General features: G+C 36.4%; 1 protein-coding gene across 1 annotated transcript in view; it reads right to left on the bottom strand.

Moving 5' to 3' along the window:
* Window positions 1-1,896: 1,896 nt before the first annotated feature.
* tspan15 (tetraspanin 15) overlaps window positions 1,897-14,346 on the bottom strand; it is a 64,649-nt gene continuing 52,199 nt past the window's right edge. Inside the window, exons 6-9 of the mRNA XM_041985836.1 lie at window positions 12,020-12,136; window positions 9,535-9,585; window positions 8,754-8,870; window positions 1,897-3,975 (exon numbers count right to left, since the gene is read on the bottom strand). Coding sequence (XP_041841770.1) covers window positions 3,817-3,975; window positions 8,754-8,870; window positions 9,535-9,585; window positions 12,020-12,136 — 444 coding nt within the window. The 3' untranslated portion in view covers window positions 1,897-3,816. The remainder of the gene's footprint in view (window positions 3,976-8,753; window positions 8,871-9,534; window positions 9,586-12,019; window positions 12,137-14,346) is intronic.

Genomic DNA, 14,346 nt, shown 5'->3' with positions numbered 1-14,346 from the left:
CAGCCTAAACCCACTGAAGAACTGTAAACCAAGTGTAAAATTATAAACCACCTGTAAAAAAAACTGATTTAAAGTGTATGAGACTGCTCTTCTAAACATACAATATACAGTCACACAAGGCTGGCTGAGTGTCTGACAGGGAACACACTTGACTCTGTTCCCTACACATCTGTGTGTGCTTGAATGTTTCAGGGTGAAGAATAGGTGAAACCCAAGGAAAAGACTAAATGTCAGAAATGAAATTAAACAGATCAACCTTTAGTTTCCCAGTTGGAAAAGATTTGTATGAGGAGTCAAATCTGACTCATTGTATTTTTACTGCATGAACTTAAATATCATTTTAAAAATCACTTGTTTTGCTCCACTTAACGACCTTATCTTAAAGCTAACCCCAAAAGAAACATTTTTCTAAGAAATGACATACTTTCAAACTCATTGGTGTTGGACCATTTGAATGCCTTTTACTGGGGTTAAAAGAAGAAACCAAACTAATAGAGGTTTACAAATCACAGAGACAAACAAGAATGAACATTTACACTCTCTCAAATGGTCAATTTAGAAATGGAGCATGAATGTTTTTTGGACAGTTTAAGGAAACCAGAGCACCAAGCACAGGGAGAACATGAAAACGCCACAAAGCAAGACCCTTGCTGAGATTTGAAGTTGGACTTTCTTGCTGCCAGTCACCATGCAGTCCCAAAAGACTGTAACTCTAGGAATTAAATGTATTTAGGAAGTATTAGCACCTCATCATTTCCAGTCAATGCTAATGATGCTAATTATGACCAAGACACCCCTTTTCTGTCATAAACTTCTTCTGCATTTCAAAATGATAAGCCATTCTTATAAAGTCAGTGTCACTAATATGCACATATAAAAACCCAGTGGGTTACAAAGTGATAAGGGGACTCATGGCAAAGCTTCTCTATATGACGATGAGGATGGAAAACAAGCTGTGTTGTGCTAGAAGGTCAAAGATCACCTGTCAAAGTCAGTTTCCAACTATGACAACACGTTTCTATGTGATCAAAGCTAGTTTTGAAATTATGGTCCATAAAAGCATTTAATTGGGGGGGCAGTGCTTGCCCAGCTGAGTGTTGTTTTGAACGTAAGCCCTTTAAGCTCTTTGTTGGTGGAATATAGCAGAAGGACACAACTTCTCCTTTTAGACAACTCACAGAGGCTTCTCCCTTCCCGGCTGGTGCTGCAGGAAAATTACTTTCTCCTCCTTGGTGGTGGCCAAAGTGAAATATTAATGGATTCCATTCAGCAGGAAATCCTCAGAGCAGCAGGAGTGAGAGGAAGGATGAGACAACAAATCCACACCAAACCACTCTGGACACTCCCTTCACTTCATCATACATGCTTCTCTTATGTGTAGATGAGGTTGAATGAAGTGCAAATGGTACCTTTTGTATGTGAAGCAAATGGCTTTCATGGCATTTGGTGAAATGAAAGCCCTCAAACATGAAGTATTTTCCTCCTTCAGTTTTTGAAAGTCTAAATAATAACACAAAGGAGTGTCTTTTTTGAAAATCCAATTAGCTGCTTTTAGCCATAAAATGGATTTTGTTAAAGTATAATTTGAGGGATAATTATGTGGACAATTGTATAATATAACCTATGCAATATCAGTAGGAATAATTTTATTTTGTCCTTTTAAGCTTTTCTATTTTCATTTGCATCATCTTCATACTTATGCTAACATACAAAAGTTTGCACACATTTACATGAAAAATTTACACACTGCCAGAAGACAAAGATGCATCCTGCCCTTGAATATACACAGCATGATATCAACCATCATTTATTCAACAGCCGCCACCCGTATATTTCCGTTTTACAGAAATACCCATTTAATGCTGTCACCTCAATGACAAAAGACAGAACTCATTAAACAGCACCAAATCATTTTATTTTCCACACCCAATAAGAAACTTACACTTTCAAAACATACTTCAGTGTAAATGGACAGAGGAGGATCACCCACATAATGACGGCATGCACAGCACATGCACATAGCACAATGCATAGATAAATACACACAGTAGGAGAGCAGAAACTACAAAAATTAACATATGTGATCTCAGTGCTTTATAAAGAAAATACTTTTGCTTTAATCATGACTGAAATATGGTCGAAGTGTAACACATTTGGAGCAACTGACACAGTAACAGGAAGGAAGTTTCTTTGGTGGCAAGTGTTGAAGTATGCTAACAACGATATAAATAGGAAAATAACTAATGTAAAAATGTACAGCATCGACACTTACAGCTTCATGAATTGAATCAACATATGATTATGCAAGTTGTCTTTAGCCAAAATATTCCCATTTAGTTATCAATGTTAGTAACCAGTGTTAGTAAAAACCCGTAGTTTTTTTTCCTTAATGCATTACATGCTGTTTAACCAGCTAGAAGCAATCTTATGCAACTTTATTTTCACCCTGATTCTGTGTGAGTACAGAAAAAAATTACAGATGCTCATGTTTAAGACCCACAGTACCCAAGCTATAATTTTATTCCTGCACACCCTAGTCCTCAGCTTCATAAATTAAAGCCAAATAATGAATAAGCTGAAACATCAAAACTCATGTAAATTTCCATTTTATACAACTTGCTCATAAGCCAAACATATTTTACATGGAAATATAAAATTGAACCTTCACGATGAAGTGAGTTATAAAGTAAACTTTGGTTGAACCATCATTAAAGGCTTACAAATGTAATTTACCTATGATGTGCAGAATGTTATGACAGTTACAGATCTTTCCTATTGACAAACCTTCAAAATGAGTTTAAACTAGGCAATTAAAAATATAAAACTACCAGGAGTCCTTTATTAGAATGATTTTGCATAACAAGCAACTTCATCTGTTGTACAATACAATGTAAATATTAGTAATTTTAGTGGAGCCTTTGGCATAAATATTTTAAATACACCCAACAATGTCAAAGAAAAATATACTATTAATGCAATTAGCCAATTTTGGTTTGAGGAAAACATAATTTGCAGGTCCATTATGTGCAACAATTATGTTTATTTTATTGTAGAGAGGTGGTCTGGGTTGGTGAGTGAAGGTCTGAAGACAGAGACCTCTGTGGAGCAACTAAATAATCCATCAGTGCAGTACTTTTACACTTAAAAATATCCCTTACCCCATTATCATATACTTAATAAATGATGAGCAGTGATTTTTGATAACACAAAAATGTATTTGATCAAAAACTAAATACAGCTACTGCCTTGTTGAATAAATTACTGTGAACATAATACCCTCAGGTTAGTTGTTACAAATTCACAGAGTGTATCACCCACCAAGGCCAATTCTGTATTTCACCTAAATTTGGGCTAATTTTTCCATTGTCCCATGTTCCTCTACTAGGTTCTTGAAATTCAGTTGCCTTATTGGAGGAATGAGCCTTCAATATAATGAACAAATCACAGGGGTTCAATGAACATTTTTACACATGTGCAGAAATGTAAGAAAAAAAGACAAGGCACATTTCAACCAATGAGTTTAAAATCTCTATCATGGTCCTTGAAAAAAATGCATTTTAGGGTGTCATGATTAACTCCTTAGTGGTTACACAAAGTAAAAAAGTAATATATTCGACAGAAAAAAAAACAAACAGGTACGAAGTGGTTGCATTGCTTTGTCTTCATCCCTGAGATTGTCTGTGGCACAATACAGCTAAAAACCTCGCACAGGAATTCTGATTTTTTTTTATCATTTCCATTAGGAGACTGTAAAACATTAATTAGGAACTAATAGTATGAAAGACATTGAAAAAAAGCAAGGTTGAATATCAAACTCTAAATAACTGGCATACACCTAAACCATTTGGTCACCCGGCCATGCTTCTTTCTAGGACTTTCCTGTCCATCCAACAGGCCATCCATATAGAGGCCGTACTCAGCGATGGCATCTTCAACACGAGTGATATACAGCCAGCTGACTATCACACCGAAGAACTAGTCAGAGAAACAGAGAAAAACACAAGCTCAATGGGAATGAAAGGAAGGAATATCACAATGGATGCTTCTCATTGACTTTTTCCTCACTTGTATCTTTTCCTCACATCTCAACTCCAACAAAACGCATTTATTTATTTATTTTTACTAGTAGTACACTTTGCAGTTTGCAGTATTAGCTGTTTTGAATATTTTACAAATGGTTAAGTACAGACCATGAGATGAACTGTCAAGAGTAATCATAAAAAGGACACTCCTTCTAGCGAAGTGAATGAGTAATTCCCCCCACAGAACAAATAGAGTGAAGCTTTAAAGTATTTGTCATGCATCAATTGTGCAAGTTATCCAACTTAAAAAGACGAGAGAGGCCTGTAATTTTCATCATAGGTACACTTAAATAGCGAGAAACCAAAAAATCCAGGAAATCACATTGTATGATTTTTAAACAATTTATTTGTGTAATATTGTAGAAAATAAATATTTGGCCAACAGCAAAAGTTCAACTTAATACGTTGTAATGTAACCTCAGTTGGCAATGATAGCGGGTATTCTGGCCCACTCTTCTATGCAGATCTTCTGTAGAGCTGTGATGTTTTGGTGCTGTCGCTGGGCAACACAGAATTTCAACTCCCTCCACAGATTTTCTATTAGGTCGAGGTCTGGAGACTGGCTAGGCCACTCCAGGACCTTGAAATGCATCTTACGGAGCCACTCCTTAGTTGCCCGGCTGGCGTGTTTGGGCTCATCTTCATGCTGGAAGATCCAGCAACGTTTCATCTTCAATGCTCTCCGTGATGGAAGAATGCTGTTGCCCAAAATCTCACAATACATGGCCCCATTAATCCTGTCCTCAATACAGACCAGTCGTCCTGTCCCCTTTGCAGAAAAGCAGCCACTAAGCATAATGTTTCCACCACCATGCTTCACAGTGGGTATGGTGTTCTTGGGATGCAACTCAAAATTCTTCAAAACACGGCGGGTGGAGTTTATACCAAAAAGTTCTATTTTGGTCTCATCTGACCACATGACATTCTCCCAGTCCTCCTCTGGATCATCCAGATGGTCACTGGCAAACTTTAGACGGGCCTGGACATGTGCTGGCTTCAGCAGGGGATTCTTCAGGAGTTGCAGGATTTTAATTCATGATGACGTAGTGTGTTACTAAGAGTAACCTTTGTGACTGTGGTCCCAGCTTTCTTTAGGTCATTGACCAGTTCCCCCTGTGTAGCTCTGGGCAGATTCCTCACCGTTCTCATGATCATTCATACCCCACAAGTTGAGATCTTGCATGGGGCCCCAGGTCGAAGGAGATTGTCAGTGATCTTGTATTTCTTCCATTTTCTGGAGTCTAACTGAAGGTGTGGACAGGTGTCTCTTCTACAGATAACAAGCTCAAACAGGTGCCATTAATATAAGTACCGAGTGGAGGATAGAAGAGCTTCTTAAAGGAGTAGTAACAGGTCAGTGAGGGCCAGAATTCTTGCTTGTTCATAGGTGCCAAATACTTATTTTACTAAAGAATTTACAAATAAATTGTTTAAAAATCATACAATGTGATTTCCTGTTCACATTCTGTCTCTCACAGCTGAAGAGTACCTGTGATGAAAATTACTCTTCTTTTTAAGTGGGATAACTTACACAATCTGTGGCTGACAAATACTTTTTTGCCCCACTGTAAAGTTAAAGTGAATTATAGTGTATCTGCGTGTTTCCTCTTGCATAAACATTTACACAAGCACCTGAACATCATTATACAAATAAACACTAAATTATACACCAGCAATGCTTTATTTATTTATAATTTCCATCTGCACTCCCTCTGTTCATATTTCATTTCATAATTCAGGTTATGAATTACTTCATATAGTTTATTTATTTATTACCTTTTCTTCTTCTTTCTTTTTTTGGGATGGGACAAACTTCACATTTCACATCAAAATAAATACTTTTTGCAGGACATCATATAAGATTATTTATCTCATAGCAGGTGAAATAGGTTGATAATGGACTTCTGTGATGACCTTGTCATACCTCTCAGGTCTCGATATGGAGAGAAAAGAAATAAGTAAACTGAGATATTCACAATTAGCAACCAATCTTATTTTATTTTTAGTTGTTTAAATCTAAGGAACTGGAGACAAAACGATGAGGCAAACGAGAAGTATCTACAGACTGGATCACCGACATCTATACTCTGCAATAAACATATAAACATGGTGGAAGTCAGCTGCTTGTAAGAGTCAAGCCAAATCATTATTATGGATTCATAGATGTCAGAGTGTTTACAGCTTTATATTATTTTAGAAATGGGCTAAAATATCTTTAAAATGGCTTCCATGTGTCACAATAGTTATTTCAAGCTCAAATGCACCATTTTAAAGCATTTTTCTTTCTTTCTTCTTTTTTTAAACATGGTTTATGTATCAAAACTCACACTCATTTGTTTGAAATACACAGCACACCAAAATCAAATTAACTGATATAGCATTTGGTTAAAATAGTATGTATTACTTTTTAACTGTTGATGCAGTGGAGCTGTCAGATGTTCCCATGATGTGAAAAAATTTACATTTTCTCTCATTTAGTCAGAGCTGCATCACAGCTTGCTGAAATTTCGATAAATGCTTCATTCCCCTGTGCTTCTCATGTTCACAGACGTGGCAAGTGGAAGTACAAGCTGATCTATGATAGTCACAGCTATGAATGAAAACCCACTGCAGCACCTCTGAATATCACTGACAGGTCCATTTAACGATAACAATTTGGACTTGAATCTCACACAATCTGATAAGCGTCATGAATACAATTAGTCATAGGATTTTCTTTAGTGCTGCATTTGACGCTTTGCTGAAAAAAAAGTGTGTGTGGGTGTGTGCGTGGGTGTGTGTGTGTGTGTGTGTGTGTGTGTGTGTGTGTGTGGGGGGGGGGGGGGGGGGGGGGGGGGGTCATAATTTAGTTGTTTTTATACTTGTTTGAAGTATTATTTTGCCTTTTTGAGTAGAAGGCTGTACATTAAAATTAGATGGGAATACCTTGTAAGCCATTGTAAAGATTTGAGGACTAGAGTTATATGATCTACTTTCTTGGTCTTAGTGAGGACTGGAGCAGCAGCGTTCTGGACTAACTGCAGCTATCTGATGGACAGGGAGACCCGTGAGGACAGCATTACAGTAGTCTAATCTACTAAAGATAAATACATGGACAAGTTTTTCTAAATCTTGCTGAGTCATCAGTCCTTTAACCCTTGATATGTTCTTTAAGTTATAATAGGCTGACTTCACAATTGTCCTAATATAACTGCTAAAATTCAGTTCTGAGTCCAGGACTACTCTAAGATTTCTCCTTGGTTGTTAGTTTTTAAACTTAGCTGTTTGAAGCTGAGTACTGACTTTTAATATTTTTTCCTTGGCTCCAAAAACTATTATTTCAGTTTTGTCTTCATTTAACTGAATTAAGTTCTGGAACATCCAATCTTTAACTTGATCGATGCAGTTGATCAGCGTTTGTAGTCTCCTGGTGAGATGGTATTGTAGATTTGTGTGTCATCAGCATAACTGTGGTAACATATTTTGTTGTTTTTCACAATTTGAGCGAGTTGCATCATGTAGATGTTGAATAGAAGTGGTCTGAGGATGGAGCCTTGGGGAAACCCACAGGTTATTTTGGTTCACTCAGATTTATAGGTACCTATAGATAAAATAGTCCTTGTCTTTTAAATAGGACTCAAACCAACTGATTGCAGTGCCAGAAAGTCCAACCCAGTTTTTCAGGCAATCTAGTAAGATGTTATTGTTGACCGTGTCAAATGCAGCACCGGGATCTAGCAGTACCTGGACTGAAATATTTCTGCTAACTGTGCTCAAGCAGATTTCATTCAGGACCTTAACTAGAGCAGTCTCAGTGCTATGGTGTGGCTAAAAACCTGACCGATAGACATTAAAACGGTTATTTAGTATCAGGAATTTGTGTAGCTGTTGAAATACAGCTTTTTCTATAATCTTACCAAGAAAGGGGGAGGTTTGATATTGGCCTGTAGCTGCTCTTGAGTGATGAGTTTTGGTTTTTCTTTTTCAGTAGTGGCTTGACTCTGAGGTTTTAAATGAATAAACATTATTTACCATTAGTGTTTAATTCACTCCTCGAGCTTACCTAAAAAATATCTTGCTTTTCATCCATTGTGTGCGGTGTAGATTCCGAGGAAAAAAAACAAACAAAAAAAAAAGGCGTGTACTCGTGTTGTAGCTTTTGTATTGCTGCAACACTTCAGGGCCACCATAGAAAGCACTACTGTTTATCATCTTGTTACAGTGCCTTGCTGGAAAACCTCAGGCCCAAGAATTAATGTAGAAGCTACTAATACACCAACTGAATTCTCATGAAGGCAGCCATCTTTCTACCCCACTGCTCAAAGTCTGTACAGGAACAATTTAAGGATCACAGGATAAAAACTCAAACTTTCTCTGGAATACAATAGAATCTGCACTGATGAAAAAGGGTCTCAACCTGCCGCCATCAAGACCGTATAAAAACTACAAAATGATGATCTAAAACATGGCTTTGATTTCTTTGTCCCAACTAACTGATAGTCTGCTGGTGTTCAGCTTTAATCATTGAGCTTGGACTTTTATCTGTTCTGCGTCACACAAACATTTTTAACAGTCAATATGTTTGTAGGTTTCCAGCAAATTTAAGTAGTCTCCCTTTCCATATGCAAGAAGAGCAGTTTGTGAGAAACATAAATATTACAGTAAATGAGTGAAATGTGTGTTTTGCTTTACCTGAGGAAGTAGGATCCCCAACAAAAGTCCTGCCATTATCTTATAGTTGTCCATTAGCCAGATGAAGACCGCATCAGTGCAGCCTCGAATATGGATCATATCCAACAACTCCAATCGCTGCGAGAAATTTACATTTCTTGTAATCTTACATTGTATATTTAAAACTACATATAAGTTCAAAGCAACATCCTTTCCCCTCTTATAGAATCATTTATGGCTTTTGCTGATTTTTATTTTCTACAAATTCTTATCCATTTGTTTATACCGGTTCTTAAATTCATCACTTCCAAGTCTTTATTCAGACTTATCCTTGGAAATGTAGGGATTTGTGGCAGTGACAAACAGCAGCTACAGACACAACAGTCAATACTAAAACATCTAGCTTTCCATGAGACAATACTACCGAAAACAGTGTTTTATGCTCCTCATAACCCATAATGAGGAACTATTACTCTTATAGCTCTTAAATCTTTATTGATATACTTATTTTACTATTTTTATTTTATATATATTTAACATGCATCTTACTGTAAATATATGTATACCAGTATATGTAAAACTGAACTGCTGAACAATATGAATTTCCCCCATGCAGAAATCCATTTTTATCTATACATTTTTAAGTTTTCTGTAATGGCTTAAATGACTCTTTGTTAAAGATGGTAAAGCAAAATAGCAGTTATCGTATAAAGCAGATTAGAGAAATGACATTTTTCAACAAATAAAGCTTAAAATAAATCTGTCATCTATTAGTTCAGACCATATGTTTGTGAGGTCTCACCGCTTTCTGGAGCACCTGGTACCCACACATAGTATTGGCCACTTCATTAGGCTGTAAGGAAGAAAAACAGAGAGAATAGGATGAAGTAAGATTGCTGTGAACATCATCCCGATACTTTCAGAAAGGAAGTTTTTAGTACAAGTTTATCTACAGAAGGATAAAAGCTTTTAAATAACACACTTTCTAGCCTGTCAAGAGATGCTCTTCAACAGCTCTTCTCAGTTTACAGCAGACAGTTCAAGAAATGTTTCACTATGAATAGAATTTTTTTAAGTGAAGCTAAGTGTCTGTGAATGTGTGTACAAGCATGACTTAAGCTTGATGAGTCTGAGATCATAGTTTTCCATATGGAAATAGTAATATAAAACATATTCAAATAAGATATATAAAATCTTCAGGGAAGATAAGCTTGAATGTAATTTTTCAGTCATTATACAGGTTTGCTGGACATTTCTACTATTTATCATTCCTTCACATTGTAATGGACAAAGAACAAGAAAATGTCCAGCAAACGCCTAATGTTTGACCTAATTTGGTTGATGATTCTGCATAAGGATAGCTATAATATATAACATTTTCATTGTGAAAAGGGAATAAAAATAAAGGATTTTTAAGTGCAGTAAGTGATTTGTGTATCCTTTATACTTATTTACCTTAGTACCATGTATGCTTGTCTATTTATGTAAAAATAGCATAACTGTGAAGATGCTGAATATGGACATTCTTACTGAAAATGTACTCATTGTATAAAGCTTGTTTACAGCCAGTGTGTGTACTATGTCTTATTTAATCAACGCTGCTGTAACGGGAAAATCCCCAGTGCGAGGTAAACAACGTCTTATCTCATCAGTGTGGCTTACACTAGTGGCTGCTTCATGTACATATGAACAGTCACATTTTTATGCTTGGGCAGATGTGAGAAAGCTTTTATTTTTATCTTTATAGTCCTTTATAGTCCTAGACCACACAATTTTTTATAATTCATCACAGGATTAGCCAGCTAAACTTTGTCAAATAAGCTCTGCTCAGCTTGGAACAAAGTGATGTCTTTTGTGTATTTGTGCTTCTCCAGTCAAATAAAATAATCTATGTATTTTGAGAAAAATTAATAGAAATCTTTTAACAGAAAGATACCACAGTTAATAAACAACAAAAACAACTGGAATTAGTTTTACGTTGTAATCACTGACAACATTTTGTTGAATTCCTGTTTATACTGGACATGGTTAATTAGTGCAATTTTAATATTTCAAGCTGTTTTCTTGCAGTATGTCTTGTATGTGACTAATCCTGATATATTGTATGTGCTGCTTATTTCTTTAAGTACAAACCAAATAGAGGAGTGAAGAGGTTGTGACATCTGTTGCCACCGTATTTAATCTGTGGCATATGTGAGACTGTTTTGCTCTTCTTGATCCATCACCCACTTTAGAATTGGCAACAAACATTTACCTTCCACATAACAGCCTGAAAAATATTAAACCTCCTGAGTCCTAGCGTCCTTGTACGAGGACATCACATATTTGGATGTCTGCACCAAAATACTAAATTCTGTGGAACTGGAACCTGTTGAACACTTACACTGCCATATGGTGGTGTCAGAAGAGACTTTGTTTTTCAATTTAAAATTATATTTATATCTACATCATATATAATACAATATGTATAATAATAAAAATGTGTATAATCACAAATCATAAATTTCTATTTATATTGGTTCCTCCTAAACCCAAAACGCTAGAAAAAAAAATCTCTAAAGCAAGTCAAACTAAAGTTTAGGTCTCAGGATGTTAAAAGATGAAAAAAAGTATTACATTATTTTCCTTTTGGTTGCCTTTTACTCTACTCTTCTCTACAACAGAAAAAACAAACTGTTACAAATACGCAACATATGTGTTAACAAATTCACAGATTATGTTTGATCGTCTCAATCTTTCTTTATTTTGGAGGACTACACTATAATTTACAATGTAATGGCTCACCAACATGTTTTTGATTATTTTTGCTGTAGGCAGGTATACATCATTAAGCTGTTGAATCAAGCCACGAGGAAGACCTGAGACAAAGACCTATGGCCCACTCATATATTTAGACATTATAGATCTTGTTCAGTTTAAAAGTTGTGGTCTGAAGCCTGAATCACTATCTTTTCTCAGCTTCTTCTGTAGCCAAAAAAGACAACTGAAAGAATATACATCTGCAGGAGCTTGACAATGAATTTTTGCCTTCATTCAGTTAAAAGCACATCATAGTCTTGCCCTCTTGTGTGTCTGTAAATCCTCATGTGTTTGGATGTTCAGTTTTGTTTTTAAGGTTAGTGCTCCCTGGCTAACAATTAGTGGTTGTGTCTTGGACTTCAATCAGTCTATGGTGTGGGGAACAAATACGTTGTTCAGAAAAGTATATCATTAACTCTTAATTCATTAAAGGAAAAATATATATATTGTAATTGGTAATAACATGATCATCATACTGCAGGACCTACCTTTGTATTACTGCAGCAGGTGTAGGGGACTCCGCAGGCTAGTGGACCAGGTGCAGAACAGTTATGGTACATGTTGACTTCCCAGTCATTAAACTCTTGACCTCCACAACACTTAAACTGCCAAAGACAAGAAAGATGGAGCAAATTAAAAGGACAAGCGAGGAGACAAAATTTTCAGAAACAAAAGGGAAGAGGATATATAAGGCAAATAAGAGACAGAGGGAGATAAAAACAGACAAACAACTTGGTAAACAAAATATTTTTCGCTGTGCTGGAAAAATGTCAAACATTTTAGGATGAAATGAGCCATAATTAACAACAATTTGCATTTAATTTGTCATGAGCATACATTTTTGTGTTTGACTGTGAACTGCAGTCAAACACAAAGGTGGGTAGTGACACACTATATATTATAACCCATACGGCTTTTTTCCCTTTGTTTTTGATCAGCACATTTTTGTCAGTTTGGCAAACAAATCATAAAATCTTCAAAACCTTAGTTCACTTTTAATCACAATATGGGGATTGAATAATTCATTAGAAATAAAAAGTTTGCAGACATAGAATAACATATGTTGCCAGGCTATAAAAATAGCATCCTAATAAATTCATTGGGATCTCTGGAGACCTCAACAATGTCTCCCTCTGCAACATCACCAATATTTCAACAGTCTGTCAGCTGCTCCATCGGAGAAAATAAGATGACTTATTTTATGTAAATGTTAAAAATGCACTAAGCTCCCTGCCTCCTTTAGGAAGATCAGATCATAATCTGGTTCTTCTCAACTCTACCTACAAACCAATCATTCAGCAGCAACCAGTCATCACATGGTCTGTTAAACTCCTGAGATCTGAGCTTTAGTTTGACTTGTGTTAGAGATTTCTTCGAGCTTTTTAGGGTTAGGGGGAACCAATAAATAGAAATTTATGATTTGTGAGGATAAATATTTTTATTATTATACATATTTTATTCTATATAATGTAGGTATAAAGATTCCACAGAATTTAGTACTATGGTGAAGACAACCAAATATGTGATGTTCTCGTATGAGGATGCTAGGACTCAGGAGGTTTAAACCTGGTCTAATGAAGCTGAAGATGCTCTGAGAGGGAGCTTTGATGCCACGGACTGGAATATCCTCTGTGAACCACATGGAGAGGACACCAATGCCACGACTAGGTGTGTGACAGATTACATCAACATCTGTGAGGACAACATTGTTGGAACAAGAACAGTGAGATGCTTTCCCAGTAACAAACCCAGGATCACCAGTGATCTGAAAAAAAGCTGCTAAACATATAAAGAAATCATTTAGGAAAGGATACATGGAATTATTAAAGACAACATAAAAACAACTTAAAATATTAAGGTGTGCAAGGAGGACTACAGGACTAAGTTAGAAAGTCAGCTCCAGCAGAACCATATGAGGGATGTGTGGTCAGGAATAAAAAAGATCACTGGCTTCAAATTTTTTGTTTGAATGATATTACTTTATTTCGAACAAAAAATAAAACAAATTAATCAGAGGAAAGAAAAAAAAACAAAACAAAACAGGTGCTACAGAGTTCAAAAAGGAGCAGGATGAAGTAAAAAGAACACTTCTTCATTCCTGCCCCCCTTTTATATCATAATTTTATCTTCCATACAGTTGTCACATTAATTGTCAGTTTTCAGTTTTTTTAAGGGGGACTGATCTGGACAGAGCTAATAGGCCGAACATGTTCTTCAATAGGTTAAGTTCACCCCCGTGCCTCCAGCCCAACAGACCACAGACCCTCCACAAACCTACAGCTTTCCTGTAACACCTCCACCCTGTCACCCTGCAGCTCAGTCACAGACCTTAAAGGCATAGAGCACCCAAAAATGTGTTTTTTGAGCTGAAAAACAGCCCTACTTAATTGTGATGAAAACCACCTATATTGTTGATAAAATGATTATTATTAATATTTTTTATTTTATTTAAAAAATGGCTCATACCCTACAGGTTAAAACCAGGTTTTGTTTTTCGGGATGTAGAGCCGTGCTAGTGCTTCTTTACATCACAAGAAAATTTTAAAAACCTCACAGCCCCCTCCCTTCACATGCAGGCACTTCCTGCAGCTGCCACAACCTGCAGCGAGTCTTCACAGCTTTCCAGAGCTGCTGGAGCTGTTGACAGGTCAGCGTTAACAGCGCTAACGGCTCAGACTGATACAGTTCAGGACCACCTTGTTTATGTGTAGCTGAGGAGATTATGGAGGGGAAAAGTCTTCCACCTCAAAGACCGCTCTGTGGCGTAGCTGCTTTGTGAATGACACTTTCCATCTTGCTAGAGACTGCTGAGCAA

The sequence above is a fragment of the Melanotaenia boesemani genome, chromosome 1 (genome assembly GCF_017639745.1).
Source record: "Melanotaenia boesemani isolate fMelBoe1 chromosome 1, fMelBoe1.pri, whole genome shotgun sequence".
Lineage (NCBI taxonomy): Eukaryota > Metazoa > Chordata > Actinopteri > Atheriniformes > Melanotaeniidae > Melanotaenia > Melanotaenia boesemani.
The sequence above is the reverse complement of the archived record's forward strand: the minus strand, read 5'-3'. Positions and strand labels throughout refer to the sequence as shown.